The sequence below is a fragment of the Eucyclogobius newberryi genome, unplaced genomic scaffold, assembly GCF_026437365.1.
Source record: "Eucyclogobius newberryi isolate DKJ021-1_F unplaced genomic scaffold, fEucNew1.0.hap1 SCAF_21, whole genome shotgun sequence".
NCBI lineage: Eukaryota > Metazoa > Chordata > Actinopteri > Gobiiformes > Gobiidae > Eucyclogobius > Eucyclogobius newberryi.
The window spans coordinates 1,686,430-1,708,626 of NW_027315846.1; the positions used below are offsets into that span (position 1 = coordinate 1,686,430).

At 43.9% G+C, this 22,197-nt stretch overlaps 2 protein-coding genes across 2 annotated transcripts in view; both read right to left on the bottom strand.

Annotated features, from left to right (window-relative positions):
- adgrf3a (adhesion G protein-coupled receptor F3a) overlaps positions 1–1,419 on the bottom strand; it is a 26,682-nt gene extending 25,263 nt beyond the window's left edge. Inside the window, exons 1-2 of the mRNA XM_072458220.1 lie at positions 1,372–1,419; positions 1,279–1,291 (exon numbers count right to left, since the gene is read on the bottom strand). Of these exons, the coding sequence (XP_072314321.1) occupies positions 1,279–1,291; positions 1,372–1,419 (61 nt within the window). The remainder of the gene's footprint in view (positions 1–1,278; positions 1,292–1,371) is intronic.
- A 5,963-nt stretch (positions 1,420–7,382) lies between these two features.
- On the bottom strand, positions 7,383–22,097 carry LOC140370106 (sodium-dependent multivitamin transporter-like). Its single transcript, XM_072457078.1, has 16 exons — positions 21,920–22,097; positions 19,979–20,367; positions 17,251–17,316; positions 17,124–17,175; positions 16,983–17,050; positions 16,293–16,447; positions 16,066–16,206; positions 14,944–15,073; positions 14,086–14,174; positions 12,803–12,915; positions 12,657–12,727; positions 12,488–12,574; positions 11,531–11,694; positions 10,520–10,623; positions 9,124–9,245; positions 7,383–8,480 (listed from the first exon to the last, which is right to left on the bottom strand). The coding sequence occupies exons 2-16, from the start codon at positions 20,321–20,323 to the stop codon at positions 8,370–8,372; spliced, it is 1,818 nt and encodes a 605-aa protein (XP_072313179.1). The 5' UTR covers positions 20,324–20,367; positions 21,920–22,097; the 3' UTR covers positions 7,383–8,369.
- Positions 22,098–22,197: the final 100 nt, after the last annotated feature.

Consider the following 22,197-nt stretch of genomic DNA (forward strand, 5'->3'; position numbering starts at 1 on the left):
AACTAAGGCCCACGACAAAGCTATTGTTCCTCTGTCTGACAACAGAGCAATGACCTTACAGAACGATGACCTTACAGAACAATGACCTTACAGAGCAATGACCTTACAGGACAATGACCTTACAGAACGATGACCTTACAGAACGATGACCTTACAGAACGATGACCTTACAGAGCAATGACCTTACAGAACGATGACCTTACAGAACGATGACCTTACAGAGCAATGACCTTACAGGACAATGACCTTACAGAACAATGACCTTACAGAACAATGACCTTACAGAACGATGACCTTACAGGACAATGACCTTACAGAACGATGACCTTACAGAACAATGACCTTACAGAGCAATGACCTTACAGGACAATGACCTTACAGAACGATGACCTTACAGGACAATGACCTTACAGAACAATGACCTTACAGAACGATGACCTTACAGGACAATGACCTTACAGAACAATGACCTTACAGAACAATGACCTTACAGAACGATGACCTTACAGGACAATGACCTTACAGAACGATGACCTTACAGGACAATGACCTTACAGAACAATGACCTTACAGAACAATGACCTTACAGAACGATGACCTTACAGGACAATGACCTTACAGAACAATGACCTTACAGAACGATGACCTTACAGGACAATGACCTTACAGAACAATGACCTTACAGAACAATGACCTTACAGAACAATGACCTTACAGAACAATGACCTTACAGAACAATGACCTTACAGAGCAATGACCTTACAGAGCCATGACCTTACAGAACGCGTGTTTTTGGCATTTTGGCCTCATATATCCTGCATTTCGTGTGTAGCAGACGTGCTGTTGTGCCCCTTTCAAAATGGCGGACTCGGTTGCTACTGTACAAGGTCCTGGATGTGTGAACGCATGTATTGCTCCTCAAGCTAAACCAGGACCAGCTCTTTTTTTTTACTCTTTTCTTCTCTTATATTCTGCATTTTACATCAATAGTTTACGTTTTGTTGTTTTTCTTGCGCGTTCGAAATTAAAGTACCGTATTTCCCGGAGTGCAACTTATACTTACGAACTCAGACAAAGACTAAAGAAAAACATCATCCAGTTCAATGAATCCCTAAAGAAAACGGAACTTTACTTCAAAAAAGAGTCCACACGGAGCAGGGCGCGCGCCACACGTTGAGAAGCGCCGGCGTTAGACAAACGTGTGAACAATAACTCGAATTACAAACTTATTCGCTCTCCTTTCGATCTCGACGTGACTAAAGTGAAAAGGAGCCTTACCTTTCGCCTGACCCTGCGAAAAAGCATTTGTTTCGGTGAAAAGTCCAAATAATAAAACAAACTTCAATTAGGTTTTGTTCTTGAGGTGCTCACCTGAACAAAGCCGACGCCCAGAACGCAAAGCAGAGGCAGAAACCACATCCTGTCCAGAGAAAAGACATATTTTAATAAAGAACAAAGTACGTGAAAAGTATTTGAACTGCGCCGAGCGACAACATGAAATACAATAATATAATGAAAAAGTCTAACTTGAAACGGCACAAATTAAATGTGTAAATAAAGAAAATATTATTACATTTTTTCTAGATAAAGTATGCAATATTTCACGAATTAATAACGTAAACAAAATACAAAATACAATGAATATCTGCTTGAAAGAGAGGGTTTTAATACAATAATTATAATGAAAAATGTCTGAGCTGAAACGGCACAAATGAAATGTATAAAAAAATGAAATATTATTCAAATCTATATACATAAAGTACGCAATATTTCACCAGTTAATGACGTAAACAAAATACAAAATACAATGAATATCTGCTCAGAATCGAGGGTTTTAATACAATAATTATATTGAAAAATGTCTAACTTGAAACGGCACAAATTAAATGTATAAATAAACAAAATATTATTTAAATTTTTCTACATATAGTACGCAATATTTCACCAACTAATGAAGTAAACAAAATACAAAATACAGTGGATATCTGCTCCAAAGCGAGGATTATAATGCAATAATTATAATAAAAAATGTCTCAGTTGAAACGGCACAAATTAAATGTGTAAATAAAGAAAATATTATAAAAAAAAATTCTACATATAGTACGCAATATTTCACCAACTAAAACGCAAACAAAATACAAAATACAGTGAATAACGAGTCGTACCTGCTTCGTTTTCTCGTCGTCGGACCGAACGCCCTTGACCGAACACTCTTGACCGAACGCCCTTGACCGAACACTCTTGACCGAACGCCCTTGACCGAACACTCTTGACCGAACACTCTTGACCGAACACTCTTGACCGAACGCCCTTGACAAAACGCTCTTGACCGCTGCTCTGACCGCTGCACTGACCCACACGACTGTGAGACTCGGTGATGGTGTAGTCACGGCGATATACAAACAAGAGGCAAAACCACGAGCGCCGTTCCGAAGAAAATATTTGACAGTCAAATCGCTCCGACTGTTTACGAGCGGGAAAAACCAACGGTGGCGGTTAAAGGTCGCTGAAGTGACGCACGACAGGTTTGAAAGAGAGTCTAATTTTGACTTTATTTGCTGTGTTTATACCTGTTGTTCATATAAATGATAGTTTTACACCAATCGAGCAGGTATTTGTGGAGAAAACGTTGAAAAATCTGTGGAAAATGAGACAGGAAGTGACATCACACCAAGGACACTCATTCCAGTCAAAGTTTATGCAGAATTTACACAAAGAAACACATTTTTTGACTCTTTAAACATGAATTCAACAAAATAAAGTCGCTTTAATATATTTGTTTCAGTCAATGAAATAATTGTGACATTAGTTGAGTTTTGGCCCAGTGTTTTCTGGGTAATTTTCTACTGTGATGTCATCAATTACAAACAGGAAGTGAAATTATAAACCTAATCCTCTTTTTAAAGTTTAAGAGCGACAGGTTTTTTTTATCCTAATTTTGACTTTATTTGGTGGAATGAAACCTGTGCTAAATATAAATGACAGTTTAACACCGACCGAGCGTCAGTTTGAGAAGAAAAGGTGAAAAATGTGCTAAAAACACACAAAAAAGTAAGAAATCAACAGAAATGGCACCAGAGTCAAATCAAATCAAATCAAATCAATTTATTTTTGTAAGGCCCAAAATCACAACAACAGTTGCCTCTGAGGGCCACAGGGAGAAATGAATCAACAATGTCTGTGGTGGCGATGGAGTCAGACAATGTCTGTGGTGGCGAGGGACGATGTCCCAGGGTCCTCTGTCCTTAGACTCTCCTTCTCGGCCAGGAAAAACTACAAAAAAAACCTCTTTGGGAAAAAAGCGTAGAAACCTGGAGGAGTTCCAGTGAAGGAGAGATGCGACTCTCACAGACGGACAGACGGACACGAGGAGACTGGAGCTGGACCCACTCTTCAGGCAGAAGAGGGACCGTCTGAGTCGAGCTGGACCCACTCTTCAGGCAGAAGAGGGACCGACTGAGGCGAGCTGGACCCACTCTTCAGGCAGAAGAGGGACCGACTGAGGCGAACTGGAGCCACTCTTCAGGCAGATGAGGGACCGTCCACACAGGGCAGGGACCACTTCACCAGGGGAGGGACATCTGGGTCCACAGGTCCTCAGGAGTGAGAGAAAGAAAAGAAGGCGGTGAACAGTTTGCAAGTGGAATCAAAAAATAAATATTGTTTGATAGCATAAGTAGTCAGAAGAAGAAGAGGATAGTGCTCAAGCTGTCATACTTCCACCAGCATAGTTACTCCTAGGGCAGCGTAGCTGAAGCTGTGGGTTTATCTTTCTGTTCCTAACTAGTCTGACCATAAGCGATTTCGAAGAGGAACGTTTTAAGCCTGGACTTAAATGAAGAGACTGTGTCAGCATATTTAACATGGGTCGGGAGCTGATTCCATAACACAGGAGCTTGGGAGCTAAACGCTCTACCTCCTACTGTACTTTTAGAGACTCTTGGCACCACCAGAAGGCCGGCATTCTGAGAGCGAAGAGCTCTGTTTGGATGATATGGTTCTATAGCATCTTTGAGGTAGGATGGGGCCATGTCATTTATGGCTTTGTAGGTCAGGAGTAGAATTTTGAATTTGATTCTAGACTCGACGGGGAGCCAGTGAAGAGACTCCAGCACCGGCGTAATGTGCTCTCTTCTTTTTGTTCCTGTTAGTAATCTTGCTGCTGCATTTTGAACCAGTTGAAAGCTTTTTATGGAGCTTTTAGGACACGCTGCAAGCAGGGAGTTACAGTAGTCTAATCTAGTCGTTACAAATGCATGGATACGTTTTTCAGCATCACTTTTAGGCAGGATTCTTCTGATTTTGGCTCTTGTTGCGCAAATGGAAATAGGCTGTTTTACAAGCTTGATTTATATGAGCTTTAAATGAGAGCTCCTGGTCAAATAAGACTCCAAGGTTTCTTACAGTAGAACTGGAGGCTACACTGACATTGTCCAGTGTGACTATCTGCTCAGATAGAGAGTCTCGTAGATGCTTAGGACCAGCACAATGACCTCGGTTTTTTCAGGGTTAAGAAGCAGGTAGTTTAGTGTCATCCAGGTTTTTATCTCCTTCACACAAGTACTAAGTCTGTCTACTTGATCGCTCTGATCAGGTTTCATTGATAAATACAGCTGAGTGTCGTCTGCATAGCAGTGGAAGTTAATGCCATGCTTTCTGATAATGTTGCCTAATGGCAGCAGATAAAGAGTAAACAGAATTGGACCGAGTACCGAACCCTGTGGCACACCGTAAATTACTTTAGAGCTTGGTGAGGAGCTCTGGTTTACATTAACAAATTGGAACCTATCAGATAGATAGGATTTAAACCAGCTGAGGGCTGTTCCTCCAACACCTACATCACATTCTAACCTCTGCAGTAGAATGTTGTGGTCGATGGTGTCAAACGCTGCGCTCAGGTCCAACAGAACCAGGATTGAGACCAGTCCATCGTCAGCGGCTAATAACAAATCATTTGTGACTTTAACTAGTGCAGTTTCAGTGCTGTGGTGGGCTCTGAACCCTGACTGGAAAACTTCAAATAAGTTATTGTCCTGCAGGTGGCGACAAAGCTGTTTTACTACAACTTTTTCAAGGATTTTAGAGACGAAGGGAAGATTTGAAATAGGTCTGTGGAGTCCAGTCCAGCCGCAGAAGGACGGGTCAAATGCAACGTCACCATAAAATACACAATGATACGAGTTTTACAAGTTTTATTTTACCTTTAAAACACATTGCTCTTTGTGGGATTTCGCCTTTTTTTACCTATTATTACCGTATTTTCCGGAGTATAAGTCGCACCAGCCAAAAAAATGCATAATAGAGAAGAAGTAACATATATAAGTCGCACTGGAGTATGAAATGCGGTTGCAAGTGTGAAAATAACAAATAATATCACATATAAGTATATAAGTATAAATATAAGTATAAGTCGCACCAAAACTATGAAAAAGGTGCGACTTATAGTCCAGAAAATACGGTTATGTCTCTTTTTTAGGGTGTTTTTATTGCACTTGTGAGACGACTCGCAGCTCCACAAACCCGACTCGTACTCCTGCTCGTTTCCATGGAGACGTTGACGTTCCGCCTTCACGACGCTATCAAACCGAGAGAAAAATATGTGAAAACTTGAAAGTACTTTAATACACGTACTTTTTTGTGTTGTCGCGCCTCATTTGCATATTCACCACCAGGAAATAGAAACAAGCAAATTCATCGTCACGGCGACAGTGATGAAGCCGACAGTCGCACGTGTGGGTGGGAGGAGTCGTGCGTCTGCAGAAATGTGTTGTGTTGTTACGGTCGAGTTTCCGTGGTTACTGACACACACGTGACACAGCACGGGAGCAGCTTCAGGGGTCAAGGGTCAGGGGTCAGCGCTCGCCCCTCACAGCAAGAGGGTCCGGGGCCTTTCTGTGTGGGGTTTGCATGTTCTCCCCGTGCCTGCGTAGGTTGCCCCGCCCACTAGAAGCAGCCGTATGAGAGTGTTGTGACTGGGACAAGGGGGCGGTCCGTTTGTGTCGAGGGCGTGTGCTCATTGTGTGGATGTATTAGGCCCCGCCCACCTGTGTCATGTGGTAAAGCTGAGATAAGTGTTGAGATCAAAAGTCAGATTTTATTCAGAGATTCTAATATCGACGCTCCACGTTTTGAGTTTGGATATGATTTTTGTTATTGACTTTTCACTTCTTCATTTACATCATATCATTTGACCGATTTCTTGGACCGGCCTCCTGCTGGTGCCAGAGTCAGGACTAAACATGGACTGGCCTCCTGCTGGTGCCAGAGTCAGGACTAAACATGGACCGGCCTCCTGCTGGTGCCAGAGTCAGGACTAAACATGGACCGGCCTCCTGCTGGTGCCAGAGTCAGGACTAAACATGGACCGGCCTCCTGCTGGTGCCAGAGTCAGGACTAAACATGGACTGACCTCCTGCTGGTGCCAGAGTCAGGACTAAACATGGACCGGCCTCCTGCTGGTGCCAGAGTCAAGACTAAACATGGACCGGCCTCCTGCTGGTGCCAGAGTCAGGACTAAACATGGACCGGCCTCCTGCTGGTGCCAGAGTCAGGACTAAACACGGGCTGGCCTCCTGCAGGTGCCAGAGTCAGGACTAAACATGGACCGGCCTCCTGCTGGTGCCAGAGTCAGGACTAAACATGGACCGGCCTCCTGCTGGTGCCAGAGTCAGGACTAAACATGGACCGGCCTCCTGCTGGTGCCAGAGTCAGGACTAAACATGGACCGACCTCCTGCTGGTGCCAGAGTCAGGACTAAACATGGACCGGCCTCCTGCTGGTGCCAGAGTCAAGACTAAACATGGACCGGCCTCCTGCTGGTGCCAGAGTCAGGACTAAACATGGACCGGCCTCCTGCTGGTGCCAGAGTCAGGACTAAACATGGACCGGCCTCCTGCTGGTGCCAGAGTCAGGACTCAACATGGACCGGCCTCCTGCTGGTGCCAGAGTCAGGACTAAACATGGACCGACCTCCTGCTGGTGCCAGAGTCAGGACTAAACATGGACCGGCCTCCTGCTGGTGCCAGAGTCAAGACTAAACATGGACCGGCCTCCTGCTGGTGCCAGAGTCAGGACTAAACATGGACCGGCCTCCTGCTGGTGCCAGAGTCAGGACTAAACATGGACCGGCCTCCTGCTGGTGCCAGAGTCAGGACTCAACATGGACCGGCCTCCTGCTGGTGCCAGAGTCAGGACTAAACATGGACCGGCCTCCTGCTGGTGCCAGAGTCAGTGTGTAGAGGCAAAACTATTTTCTCCAGCTGAATCATCCTCAAAAAACACTCTTTTCTGAGAAAACGATGCTGTTCTTTATTTGTGTCATAGTTTGTGACATTCGAGGACTTTTGGCCCAGTGTAAACATGAAACAAACAGGAAGTGACATTTTAAATGGGATCAAATAAATAAAACTTGGCAAATATAATGAATAAGTGTTTTAGGTTCAGTCTGTCACGGGCAGTTTAAAAAGATAAATACAACTCGTTATTGATAATTTGAAAAACTCGTTAAATCAAAAGAAACATAAAAGTGATCTAAAAACACAAATATGTAAAAAACAAAAGACAAAACATTATAATCATTGTTTTTTGTGGGATTTGACCATTTTAAACGTTATAATTTTCACTTAAAGCCCCAGTATGTAACTTTAAAGCTGAAAAATTAGACTTTCTTTAGGATGTTTTTATTACCCACCACAAACCTGACTCGTACTCCTGCTCGTTTCCACGGAGATGTTGACTTCCCGCCTACACAAAGTTACACACTGTTGCTTTAAGTTATGACAAACACCACAATCTTGCACATTTTTCACAAACTTTTTCTTTAACGGAAATAAGAAGTAAATGAGGTTAAAAACAGGTCAAACCGTCTGTGTACGTGAAAACTCAGAGTAAAAATACAACAATCCTGACAGAAAGTACTTTTAATACAAGTACTTTTTGTGTTGCCGCGCCTCATTTGCATATTTAACACCAGGAAGTAGAAACAAGCAAATTCAGTTTCACGGCGACTGTGATGAAGCTGACGGTTCCACGTTTTCATGTTGTGTTCCACGCGCTCGCCTCTCCACGGATCTGACACGGCGGTGGAACCTTCCGGGCAAAGCGTCGAGGAGAAAAGTGACACAAACGTTTTACAATTCCAACGGTTCGAGAGTAAAAAAAAAATGTCTACAAAGCTTCTGGAAACGTGCATTTTCTGCGGTGTCGAGTCGGCGACGTAAAACGAGAGCGGGTTCCTTCCCCCGGCGATGTCCGAGCGACCGCGGCGCGTCGAGAGGTCGAAACTCGCCGGGATCGGGTCAACAACGTCGCCCGCTTCGAAACGTCTCGGCGAAAGTCGCCGCTCGGTTCGTCTCAGGAGTCGCCGAGGGTCATAAAGACGTCTCGTGTTCGGCGCGTGAGGGCGGAGTCTCGGGCAGCGTTTCGGCCAGAAAAGTCCTGGTTTCGTCCGGCGAAGAGCTCGGGACGTTCCTCTCCTTCTGCTGGAAAACAACCGCCACACGATTAATCTGAGTCCGCCGCGTTTGTATCGTCGAGCAAGACATTTGACCTGCTCGATCGGTGTAAAACCATCATTTATGTGAACGACAGGTACAAATACACACAATAAAGTCAACATTAGACACTCGTACAAACCCGTCGCGCGACACTTTAACCCCAAAAGTGCAGACACATCACTTTAAACCCTCGTTTGTGAAATGTGAGTACTTTTCTGTTTTAATTCTAGACGATACTTTTGATATTCCAACTCTGCAAATCTCCAAAAAACAACAATTGTGATTTGATCCATGTGTCAGCGCTGCTGTTCTCCAGCAGAGGGAGCTCTTTTGTGTTCTCTGTGGTTTTCTTGAGCTTTAATTAGTTAAAGTCGTTAACAGTACGGAGGCGTATTAGAGTCACTTACAGAAGAAATATAAAAAACATGGACATTTGCATATTTACTAGAAACAAGTGAATGTGTGAAACACAAAACAAAACAAGCACATTTACGACTTTTGAATCATGAAGTCAAGTCGATTATTTGATGTGGTTCAAAAGTGTTGAAGCCGTTTGCAGTGAAAGTATTTGAGCCACATGCAGTGCTCTTTGAGCTTCCGGCGCGGGGTCAAAGGTCGTTTGGCTCACCGTCTGTGCCAGCGGCGTCACACAGCACAGCTTCTGTTTGACCTTTTCAGGGAGGAAAAAGAACAGTTTCCCAAACAGTGGATACACGGTCCCTGGGGTCACGTCCTCTGCTCTCATCGGACCTGGAATGAAAAAAGAGATTCAGACTAAAATGTGGATAAATATGGACTGAAAAAGCAGAAAATGTCTGTGTTTTGTTCATTTTATTGTGTTCATTAGATAAATGTGCTGTGGTGTGTGACCTCTGACCTGTGAGGAGGCTGTGACCTCTGACCTGTGAGGAGGCTGTGACCTCTGACCTGTGAGGAGGCTGTAACCTGTGAGGAGGGTGTGACCTCTGACCTGTGAGGTGGTTGTGGTGTGTGACCTATGAGGAGGGTGTGACCTCTGACCTGTGAGGAGGCTGTGACCTCTGACCTGTGAGGAGGCTGTAACCTGTGAGGAGGGTGTGACCTCTGACCTGTGAGGTGGTTGTGGTGTGTGACCTATGAGGAGGGTGTGACCTCTGACCTGTGAGGAGGCTGTGACCTCTGACCTGTGAGGAGGCTGTAACCTGTGAGGAGGGTGTGACCTCTGACCTGTGAGGTGGTTGTGGTGTGTGACCTATGAGGAGGGTGTGACCTCTGACCTGTGAGGAGGCTGTGGTGTGTGACCTGTGAGGAGGGTGTGACCTCTGACCTGTGAGGAGGGTGTGACCTCTGACCGGTGAAGAGGCTGTGGTGTGACCTCTGACCTGTAAGGAGGCTGTGGTGTGACTGTGACCTCTGAGGAGGCTGTGACCTCTGACCTGTGAGGAGGATGTGGTGTGACCTCTGACGAGGCTGTGACCTGTGAGGAGGCTGTAGTGACATCTGACCTGTGAGGAGGCTGTGACCTGTGAGGAGGCTGTAGTGACATCTGACCTGTGAGGAGGCTGTGACCTGTGAGGAGGCTGTGACCTGTGAGGAGGCTGTAGTGACATCTGACCTGTGAGGAGGCTGTGACCTGTGAGGAGGCTGTGACCTGTGAGGAGGCTGTAGTGACATCTGACCTGTGAGGAGGCTGTGACCTGTGAGGAGGCTGTGACCTGTGAGGAGGCTGTAGTGACATCTGACCTGTGAGGAGGCTGTGACCTGTGAGGAGGCTGTGACCTCTGACCTGTGAGGAGGGTGTGACCTCTGACCTGTGAGGAGGCTGTGACCTCTGACCTGTGAGGAGGCTGTGACCTCTGACCTGTGAGGAGGCTGTGACCTGACCTGTGAGGAGGGTGTGACCTCTGACCGGTGAGGAGGCTGTGACCTCTGACCTGTGAGGAGGCTGTGACCTGTGAGGAGGCTGTGACCTCTGACCGGTGAGGAGGCTGTGACCTCTGACCTGTGAGGAGGCTGTGACCGGTGAGGAGGCTGTGACCTCTGACCTGTGAGGAGGCTGACGATGAGCCCGATGCAGAGGACAGAGCAGCAGGTGAAGCCGCTGTACCACATGTAGGACAGAGAGTAGAACCTCTGCAGGCCCGACGGCCTGAGGAACACACAGAGAATCAAGGACCAATCAGAGTTCACTTTGTGGTGGGCGTGGCTCTGTGGTGGGCGTGTCTTTGTAGTGGACCCGTTCAGCCAATGATTATGCAGGGATTTGAAAGACTTATTCAGTATCAAATCTTATTGGTATTTTGAAGGACGTCAACAAATATGAGGAGTCGACGAGTCAAAGGATTATTTCTATTCTTCATAAATACTTTATCAGCCAAATAAAGATTTACATTTGGTGAATGAAAACTTCTAGATTGTATATTATGGATGAAAATGATAAATGACTTATTCTTTTTTGATTAATATTAGTTTAGAAAAAGGTCTTTGTTTAACATGTTTGAGAGTCTGTACAGTCCAGGAAACCATGACGATTATTGAATGCCATTACATTATAACCTTATTTTTATGATTTTTCTTTTTTTAAGAGTTAAAAGAATAAAAAAAAAGACGAAAAACTAAAATAAACGTCTTATTTTGTCCAGAGTTTGAAACGTTTTACCCGTTTTTCTCCAATTCGGCAATTTTGACGTTTATAATGCCACTTCCTGGTTTGACGCGTCCATTAAATATGACATAAGCAGAGGTCATTCCACCAGAGAATGTAAACAAGAGCTACAGTCCATTCAAATCATACGATAATTATGACTGACAAATAATTACAGAAATTATTGTTTAAACCGTCATAAAAAGGTGTAAGTTGCACATTTCTCTGCGTTGTTGATGATATGGCGCTTTTTGATGACATCACAGAGGGATTCAGCTCTACTGCCTGTCATTTTCTACTTTTATGTGTCAAATGTTCTTCACAAACTGCCACTTGACGGATGAATAAAACTATGATTATTATCTACCACATGGACAAACTCGGGACTAAGTCATTTTAAACCCGGCGGTACCTGAGGGTCACCGTGACAACGGCCGAGGCGGTGGAGTTGGCCGAGACCAGTCCGGATCTACAGTCCGAGACCAGCGTCCGGGCCCCTGGAGTCCTGCTCAGGATGCTCCCGATCCCGACCCAGAAGGAGAGCGACAGGCCCCCGGCTAAACCCGCCAGCGCGCCCTGAGAGCAGAACACGGTGGTGGAAAGTGCACATCTGTAACTGTACTTAAAGCGCCCCCTACAGGTCGGACGACTCATTGTACTAAAAATGCAGTTAAGATAAATTTATTTTGAATTTTGCTAAAAATTACAACAATTTTATTACAGAATAGCAATTTTTTTAGGTTTATAATTTCACTTCCTGTTTGTAATTTATGGCATCACATACCCAGAAAACACTGGGCCAAAACTCATCTAATGTCACTTTTTTATTTTATTTATGTGACAAATAAAAATATATGAGAGCGACTTTATTTTGTTGAATTAATGTTTAGAGTCAAAAAAGTTGTTTCTTGTGTGTAAATTCTGCATAAACTTTGACTGGAATGAGTGTCCCTGGTGTGATGTCACTTCCTGTCATTTTCAACAGACTTTTCAACGTTTTCTCCACAAATACCTGCTCGATCGGTGTAAAACTATCATTTGTATGTACAACAGGTACAAATACACAAAATAAAGTCACAATTAGAAAATCATATAAACCTGTCAGAGGCACTTTAAGTGATTTTTGATAGTGGATACATTTTACTTTAATAATAATATATTACTATTATTATTCATTTTCAATTCATTGTATTTATTTTTTTGTCCCGTCTTTTCTTTTGTCTCCTGTCTTTGTCTCTTTATGTTGTTATAACTTGTTTTCTGTACATGACCCAGATTTTAAGTCTTTTTTTGTTCTTTTGTCTTTGTCTCTTTTTTCGTGCCGATCACAAACAAAAAACGCGGTAAAAACACAAACGAAGCGTCTTACGGTGGAGTTGGCCCACGGGAAGAACATGCCGAGGCAGAACAGGCCGAGCACTGGCCCTCCCACCATCCCGAAGATCTTCAGCGCCACCTACAGGACGGAGCAGGAAACGCAGCTACAACGGCAGAACTGGAAAACGGCTCAAATGTTTAAAAAAAAAAAAGCCTTTTACCAGGAGAACGGAGTCTCCCATGAGGTGAGTGACGTACGCCATGGCCAGACACAGCGCGCCGTAGAACATCGCTGTGGAAACGCCAGTCGCGCTCGTTATTCGCGGCTAAAATGACTAAAAATCAACAGAAAAAACGGAGGACGAACCCAGAGCTTTGGACAGCAGCGTGGCTCGTCCGTCGGTCAGCGCCGGGAACTGAGGCTTGACCAGGTCCTCCATCGTCACGGTGGCCAAGGAGTTAAACGCAGAGGAGATGGTGCTGGATGAGAGAGGGAGCAAACGGGCGTGGTTTAGGGAGGAACGGACACGCCCCCGCACCGGAGGATGTTACAGCGGGTTTCTATCTTCTCATAATAGACAAATAATCAATACCGTATTTTCCGGACTATAAGCCAATACAATACGTCTTTTTTCATAATTACTCATATACTTATACTCCGGAGCGACTTATATGTGATAGAATTTGTTATTTTCACACTTGTGACTTATATCTTATATTTTTTCTTCTCTATTATGCATTTTTTGGCTGGTGCGACTTATATTCCGGTGCAACTTATTGTCCAGAAAATACGGTAATAGAGTGCAAACAAACGCTGCAAACACATCCGCCTACAATGTCCAGTCTCTGAGCCGAGATTTACACAAATACACATAAATGACCTGGCAGTTTTGCTTTTCACTGTTAAATAAGTCCATGAGTTACATATTGAATACTAAATAGTCCTGTGAAAAGTCAGAATTATATATAATGAAGAGTATAAAACATACAAATATAAATGTACATGTTACACACTTATTATAACAGGAAGTAAACGTTTTTGAAGTCTGAATGTTCGGTTTGAGACACTGCCCCCTGGTGGAGGCCCATCCGTGTGGCGCTGGAAGTCACTACAGACGAGAGCTGAAGTGTTTAAAGCAGAACTAAGTCACATTTTCACCTTATTAAAGCCCCTGTGATGGTTAAATACGTGTTTTAGGGGCGTTTGAAGTGTCCGTCGTCGCCCCCTGCTGTCTCGGGGTGGAACACCAGCCTTAAAGACAACTCTCCTTAGAAACCCTGGCTCTTTTTTTAAAATTTGGCAGCATTAAATGTTTCTTTGTTATTATACTGACTTATTATGATATAAGGAAGAAAAAAAAGTAAAGATGTATAGAAAAGCTTCTGCGTCTATTTTCTAACAATGTATTTCCATAATGGAGCTGCAGGGGGAGCTCTAGTTGCTCTGCTTTAAGAGAGGCAGTTGTATAATTCTGTGTACCATTGCGTTTGTGGTTAGTCTTTGTTAGTCTCCAAATCATTTTAATAATCTAGCCGTTGCTTTACTCGCCAAAGGGTTTGTGAGTGCTTGGGATAAAGTTAGCATACGTACCACAGGCTAAAGAGCTCAAAAAAGGTTAATTTAGCATAACGAGGGAGCTGTAATGGTACCTGAGAGCAGCACTGAACAGACAGGCCACGAAGAGCCCGGGGAGCCCAGGCAAACCCTGCAACATGTCCATCACAAAGTAGAGCACCATCTGCAGGAGAAGCACACGGAACATCAGTGTTCAAGGTCTGAGCTCTCCACGCTTCATCAGTCACGCCCTCTTTATCCCGTTTTACTCTCAAAGTCGAGAAGTCGGAAGCAGGGAAAATGAATCATTATTTGACTTGATTTAGTCTTGATTTAGTCTTGATTTAGTCCTGGTTTAGTCCTGGTTTAGTCCTGGTTTTGACCTGATTTAGTCCTGGTTTTGACCTGATTTAGTCCTGGTTTTGACCTGATTTAGTCCTGGTTTTGACCTGATTTAGTCCTGGTTTTGACCTGATTTAGTCTTGGTTTTGACCTGATTTAGTCTTGGTTTTGACCTGATTTAGTCTTGGTTTTGACCTGATTTAGTCTTGGTTTTGACCTGATTTAGTCTTGGTTTTGACCTGATTTAGTCTTGATTTAGTCCTGGTTTTGACCTGATTTAGTCCTGATTTTGACCTGATTTAGCCTCGATTTAGTCCTGGTTTAGAGCAAGATTTTAGATTAGATTAAAATCTTGGTTCAGTCTTTCTCGAAACACTTTCCATCCTTTAGTCCCGGCTCTCAGTCCCGGTTCTCAGTCCCGGTTCCCAGTCCCGGTTCCCAGTCCCGGTTCTCAGTCCCGGTTCCCAGTCCCGGTTCCCAGTCCCGGTTCTCAGTGCCGGTTCCCAGTCCCGGTTCTCAGTGCCGGTTCTCAGTGCCGGTTCTCAGTGCCGGTTCTCAGTCCTGGTTCTCCGGTTCTCAGTCCCGGTACATAAAACATTGGCATGACTGACCGCGTCGGCTTTAGTTGAGTCCAGTTTGTCAGAATGGTCTTCTCCACAGTAACGAGCGAACATGACCAGACCCATGACACAGCTCAGAGCCAGAGCGAGCTGCAGCGACGGGAACACCATGTAGCACGACCTGCAGGCCACAAACAAGCATCAACCACCTGCAGGCCACAAACAAGCATCAACCACCTGCAGGCCACAAACAAGCATCAACCACCTGCAGGCCACAAACAAGCATCGACGACCTGCAGGCCACAAACAAGCATCGACGACCTGCAGGCCACAAACAAGCATCGACGACCTGCAGGCCACAAACAAGCATCGACGACCTGCAGGCCACAAACAAGCATCGACGACCTGCAGGCCACAAACAAGCATCGACGACCTGCAGGCCACAAACAAGCATCGACGACCTGCAGGCCACAAACAAGCATCGACCTGCAGGCCACAAACAAGCATCAACGACCTGCAGGCCACAAACAAGCATCAACGACCTGCAGGCCACAAACAAGCATCAACCACCTGCAGGCCACAAACAAGCATCAACCACCTGCAGGCCACAAACAAGCATCGACGACCTGCAGGCCACAAACAAGCATCGACGACCTGCAGGCCACAAACAAGCATCAACGACCTGCAGGCCACAAACAAGCATCATCGACCTGCAGGCCACAAACAAGCATCAACCACCTGCAGGCCACAAACAAGCATCAACCACCTGCAGGCCACAAACAAGCATCGACGACCTGCAGGCCACAAACAAGCATCGACGACCTGCAGGCCACAAACAAGCATCAACGACCTGCAGGCCACAAACAAGCATCAACCACCTGCAGGCCACAAACAAGCATCAACCACCTGCAGGCCACAAACAAGCATCGACGACCTGCAGGCCACAAACAAGCATCAACCACCTGCAGGCCACAAACAACCATCGACGACCTGCAGGCCACAAACAAGCATCGACGACAGGTACCATCCACGATGGCCGCCAACCGCCAATTTTTCTCTATATTTAATAAAGTCCTGATAGTCTAATAAGCTCCGCCCCTCTATGACACATTTAAAGGCTCTCTACATGGTGCGTGTGTGTGTGAAAAGGGCGTGGTCACACGTTGCGTTTACCTGACCGCCTCCTTCTCGCTGCGGGAGCTCAAATACCGCTGCACCTGAGACTGGTTCACGCCGTACAGCGCCCACATGAGGAATACGCCCCCTGCTGCCAGCGTCCAGAAGGTGTGGCGCTCGGTGGGGTCCGGGTTCAGGCTGGGCGGGGCAAACAAGAGGGTCATTTTTAAACGATTCGACCGCACAGAGTATCTCCCGGGTGGCGGGTGTGGCGTGGCGCTCACTCGAGTCCGGAGACGCACCCGCCGTCCACGACCTTCCTCCAGACTTCGGACGGGCCGCCAGTCTGGTACACGCCCACCGCGATCACCGCCACCTGCCCCGAGAACATCACCAGGGTCTGGAGCACGTCGGTCCAGATCACCGCCTTCAAACCGCCCTAAACCCAGAGAAAGGGCGTGACTCCCCTGTGACTCCGCCTCCTCCTCCAAGCTTTTAAAAGTACATCTCAAAGTTTTCTTATTTTTAATCATTCTGACTCAGTTTTACTTCCGTTAAGTTGTATTTTGTGACGAAAGTTTGAAAAATCAGTGTTTAAAATGACAGGAAGTGGAGCTGAATCCCTCTGTGATGTCATCAGTGTGCGACACAGAGACAGTTTAAACCATAGTTGGACTAAATAAAGGTGTTTTATGGTGTTATTGTGTGTCAGATCAGAACTGTTGTGTCATTTATGTGGAGTTTGGCTCTTGTTTACAGTCTGGTTGCTATGGTAACAGCTGTGGAACCACCTCTACCTGTGTCATATTTGTGCTCGTGTCCAAACAGGAAGTGCAATTATAAACGTTACAAAAATGGTTCAAACTGGGGAAGAACGGGCAAAATGTTTAGTCAAAACTGAAATATACTTGTGTCATAAAAAACTTTACACTAAATAAAAAAATACTCAGTAAAAAGTATATTTTTAGAGTTACCAGTGTAGTGTACAAAGCGCAGACCAATCCAGTGGCCAGAACCGTTCCCCATAATTGGATCCCAGTGACTGAAACAAGAACGAGAACATTTTGAACCAGATTTAAGTTATAAATAAAGACAAAATGAGTCTTAAATCTTACCTGCGTTTAGTGCAAAAGCAGGAGTATAAATACACAGTCCCATGTACACGACCTGTGACACAGCAACCACACTCTCTTAGGTTTAAGCCTCTGAGTGCGTAAAATATACTAATGTAAATATTAATACCGTCTGAAAGATGAACGTGAGGGTCCCACAGATTCTTACAGCTTTACTGAAGCGCAGCTCGAGATACTGGAAAACAGAGAAAAAGTTCAAACAAAAAGAGGGATAAAAGTTTTTAAAAAAATAATTAATAAATAAATAAAAGCGATAAAGTGAAAAAACAAACAAAAAACAAGGAGCAAGTGAAGGGAAGCTTCTTTTTTTTTTACAAGAAGCAGTGTTTATTTAATATATAACTTCAGGGAAACATTTTCACATAGACATTAGGAAAATAAATAAGAACGCCCTGTGAGTTCTCCCACTTAAGAATTATGGAGGGTGTCATGTTCATCGTAGGTGCATTTCCACTGTGAGACGGAATCTATTTGTATGTTATTGCTGCTGGAAATAAGTATTTGGACACCTGCCAATCAGCAAGAATCCTGTCTCTCAAAGACCTGTTAGTCTGTCTTTATAAAGTCCACCTCTGCTCCACCACCTGTTTGAACTCGTTCGCTGCATAAAGACATTTTTATTTTTTCAATTTCTGTTTCAAAGTTTAAAAAGTAAAACACATAAGACAGAAAGCAAAATTAGCAATAATAATAATAATACTGAAATTACAAAAATACATTTACTAACCAAAGAATTATGAAAACGAAGAATTAAAATAAAAGTTCCAGTTGGTCAAGTCAGTTATATTTGTCCATTTCCAAATTAGATAAGATAAGATAAGATATTCCTTTATTGTCCCACATGGGGAAATTTCATTGGTGCAACGCAGGTAGATACAGAGGTAGATACAGAAGAACAGATCACTTCAAATGTTTTTTTGTGAGTCAAATGACAAATGTGTTTTTCCATTTGTCTAACGTCTGTTACACATGAACCACATTCAGGATGAACTATGGAGACTGAAGAAAGAGAATATTATGACGTAAATTATAGTTGAGTCAATAACATGACTAACTAACTATTATTTTTATAGTCGACTAGTCACAACTCGTCGTGAATTGCAGCAGCCCACCACATTGTACTGTACTACACTGCACTACACTGCACTACACTGCACTGTACTGCACTGTACTGCACTGTACTGCACTGTACTACACTGTACTGTACTGCACTACACTGTACTACACTACACTACACTACACTGTACTACACTACACTGCACTTTACTACACTGTACTACACTGCACTACACTACACTGTACTACACTACACTGTACTACATTGTACGACACTACACTGTACTACATTGTACTGTACTACACTGTACTACATTGTACTACACTGTACTGCACTGTACTACACTGTACTGCACTGTACTACATTACACTGTACTACATTGTGCTGTACTACACTACACTACACTGTACTGTACTGTACTACACTACACTGTACTACATTGTACTGTACTACACTGTACTGTACTACACTGTACTACATTACACTGTACTACATTGTGCTGTACTACACTACACTACACTACACTGTACTACATTGTACTGTACTACACTACACTGTACTACACTACACTGTACTACACTGTACTGCACTGTACTACACTGTACTACACTGTACTACACTGTACTACACTGTACTACATTACACTGTACTACATTGTACTGTACTACATTGTACTGTACTACACTGTACTACATTGTACTGTACTACATTGTACTGTACTACATTGTACTGTACTACACTGTACTACATTGTACTATACTACATTGTACTGTACTACATTGTACTACACTGTACTGTACTACACTGTACTGTACTACATTGTACTGTACTACACTGTACTACATTGTACTGTACTACACTGTACTGTACTACATTGTACTGTACTACATTGTACTACACTACACTGTACTACATTGTACTGTACTACACTGTACTACATTGTACTGTACTACATTGTACTACATTGTACTGTACTGTACTACACTGTACTGTACTACACTGTACTGTACTACACTGTACTACATTGTACTGTACTACATTGTACTACACTACACTGCACTACATTGTACTGTACTACACTGTACTACATTGTACTGTACTACACTGTACTCCATTGTACTGTACTACACTGTACTGTACTACACTGTACTGTACTCCATTGTACTGTACTCCATTGTACTGTACTACACTGTACTACATTGTACTGTACTACACTGTACTACATTGTACTGTACTACATTGTACTGTACTGTACTACACTGTACTGTACTACACTGTACTACATTGTACTGTACTACATTGTACTGTACTACATTGTACTGTACTACATTGTACTACACTACACTGTACTACATTGTACTACACTACACTGTACTGTACTCCATTGTACTGTACTACACTGTACTACACTGTACTGTACTACACTGTACTGTACTACACTGTACTACACTGTACTGTACTACACTGTACTGTACTACACTGTACTGTACTACACTGTACTACACTGTACTGTACTACACTGTACTACACTGTACTGTACTACACTGTACTGTACTACACTGTACTGTACTACACTGTACTACATTGTACTGTACTACATTGTACTGTACTACATTGTACTGTACTACATTGTACTACACTACACTGTACTACATTGTACTACACTACACTGTACTGTACTCCATTGTACTGTACTACACTGTACTGTACTACACTGTACTACACTGTACTGTACTACACTGTACTGTACTACACTGTACTGCTTGCACATACTTCATACCTGATAGGCACTTGACAGCTTGAGCCGGTACAGCACAGGAACAAACACATGCGCTGGAACGAGGAGTCCCAGGACGTAGGAGCACCCGATGAACCAGTACTGCGTCCCGTGGGTGTAGACCTCCGCCGGGACCCCGATGATGGCCACGGCCGACTGGAAGGACGCGATGAGGGACAGCGAGACCGGGAGACAGCCCATGCTCCGGTCCGCCAGCAGGAACTCCCGCGTGGTCCTCTGCCGGCCCCCCGACAGCGCGTAGTACACCCCGATGGCCAGGGAGGCGCCCAGGAGCACGGCGAAGATGGCGTAGTCGGCGGCGGTGAAGAAGAGTTTGGGGCGGTCCATTTCCAGTCCGCTCACCTGTGCACCCGCTCCATCAGAGACACGGCCTTGAAAAGAGAACAATAAACACGATAAAAAGTGTGTCAAAGGTCAATAACAGAATATTCTGTCCTCTGGAGATCAGATCAGTTTGATGGACATAAACATATTCTGTCTTCTTGTCCTTTCAAACCCTGTACTTTATACTTTTATATAGTTTATACTTCTACAAACCTGTTCTGAGACGCACACGTGTTCACAGCATTTATATCATGTCGTGTCCTTTAACCCACACAATGTGCAAACAATAGATACAAAATAAATTACGTTTTTTTATTTGCCTTTTATCAGATCTAAACGCCCCTGAACTGGTAAAACTATTAAAGATACATTTAAATTGAAATTATGTCAAGCGAGGGGAGAAAAAAATGAGTATTTTTTTTTTTTAGATTTGCTCATTTAATTGTTAGATTCTGTTGTTAAAGTTCATATTTTAAACATGGCATTAACATTTGGACATAAACAAACTCTGGACTAACTTGAGGTCTAAACTCCAGGTTTAGCAGGATGGGATATTCTTTAATCTTTTGGTTTCTAAAGAATTTACGTTGAATTAAGTCGTGCAGAGCTCCACTTTACGCGAGCTGCAGAACCGTGAGCAGCAGACTCAGGTTTGGCTCGCTTTCTTTTTGTTTCTTTGCATTTCACAAATAAAGACAAACACACGCGGCGGCCGAGTGTGAAGGTCGACAGAACCGGATCTGCACCGGGCAAAGAATGTGTGGTGCAGACAGAGCGTCTCATAGCGGGGGGCGCGAGGCGTTTGGAGGAACGTCCGCACATCACAGCGTGGATACAGGTTTTATCTCCTAGTGGGGCGCTCCGGAAGAAGATTATATTCACTCTCATGTGTGCCAAAGGTCTTTCTAATCACGTCATGGGAAATATCCAAGGTTGTAATAACACTTTTCTATGTTTTATTAATGCCAAACGACCGGGATTGATGGATTCTTGGTCCTGAACACATGGTTTTCTATTGTATTTCAATTTAAAAAGTTGATACAATTTGAAATTTAAGGGAACATAAGAAAGAACACTTTAAATATGTTGGCTTGTCCAGGACTTTGAAGAATGACCACAACAACTATGAAACAGAACATTATTTCATTTGGATGGTGAAAAGTCCTCAATTATTGAAGCTGAAACTCATGAAAATATACTTTATCTTGTATACAGCAATTACAAAAGTTTTCCATTCATAAAATACATTATAGACAGAATAATATGTAATCACTGGAATAATTGCATGTATGTGAAAAGCAGTTAAATTACTATAACAAAAGCAAACATGTTATTATTATTATTTGATTTATTATTCATCTGTATTTTTTTATTTTACATTTTCAGATCATAAAGATAAGTCTAAAATATCTACGATCAATTTTATATATATATTTTTTTTATTAGTCAAATGTACAAAGATATAAACAATAACACTGCAAGAGGCTTAATACAGTTGCAGTTACAAAATATACTTATAAAATAAAAATATTCTTCACTTTACAGTTCAAATACAATAATAGTATTTCCCCCGTGGTTACACTCGCGTGTCAGACTCACCTCTCCGTCTCTGTCGCCACAGTTTCGCCCTCTCTTTCACCTTCTTTTACGACTTAACCGCGCGAAACGAGCCGGAGAACAGGGGCGACATTGTTCCGAGTCACACCGGGCGTCTCCGTGCCGTTTGCGCCGCACTTTCACGCGGGATCGTGGCGGCGGCGGCGGCGGCGGCGCGGGACACTACCGGGACACAACTAATCCTCCACGCGATCCGACTTTATTTTGAATTGTCTTCCGGGGTGTGCGTGCGTGCGTGATGACGTCGCGGGCTGCGTGAG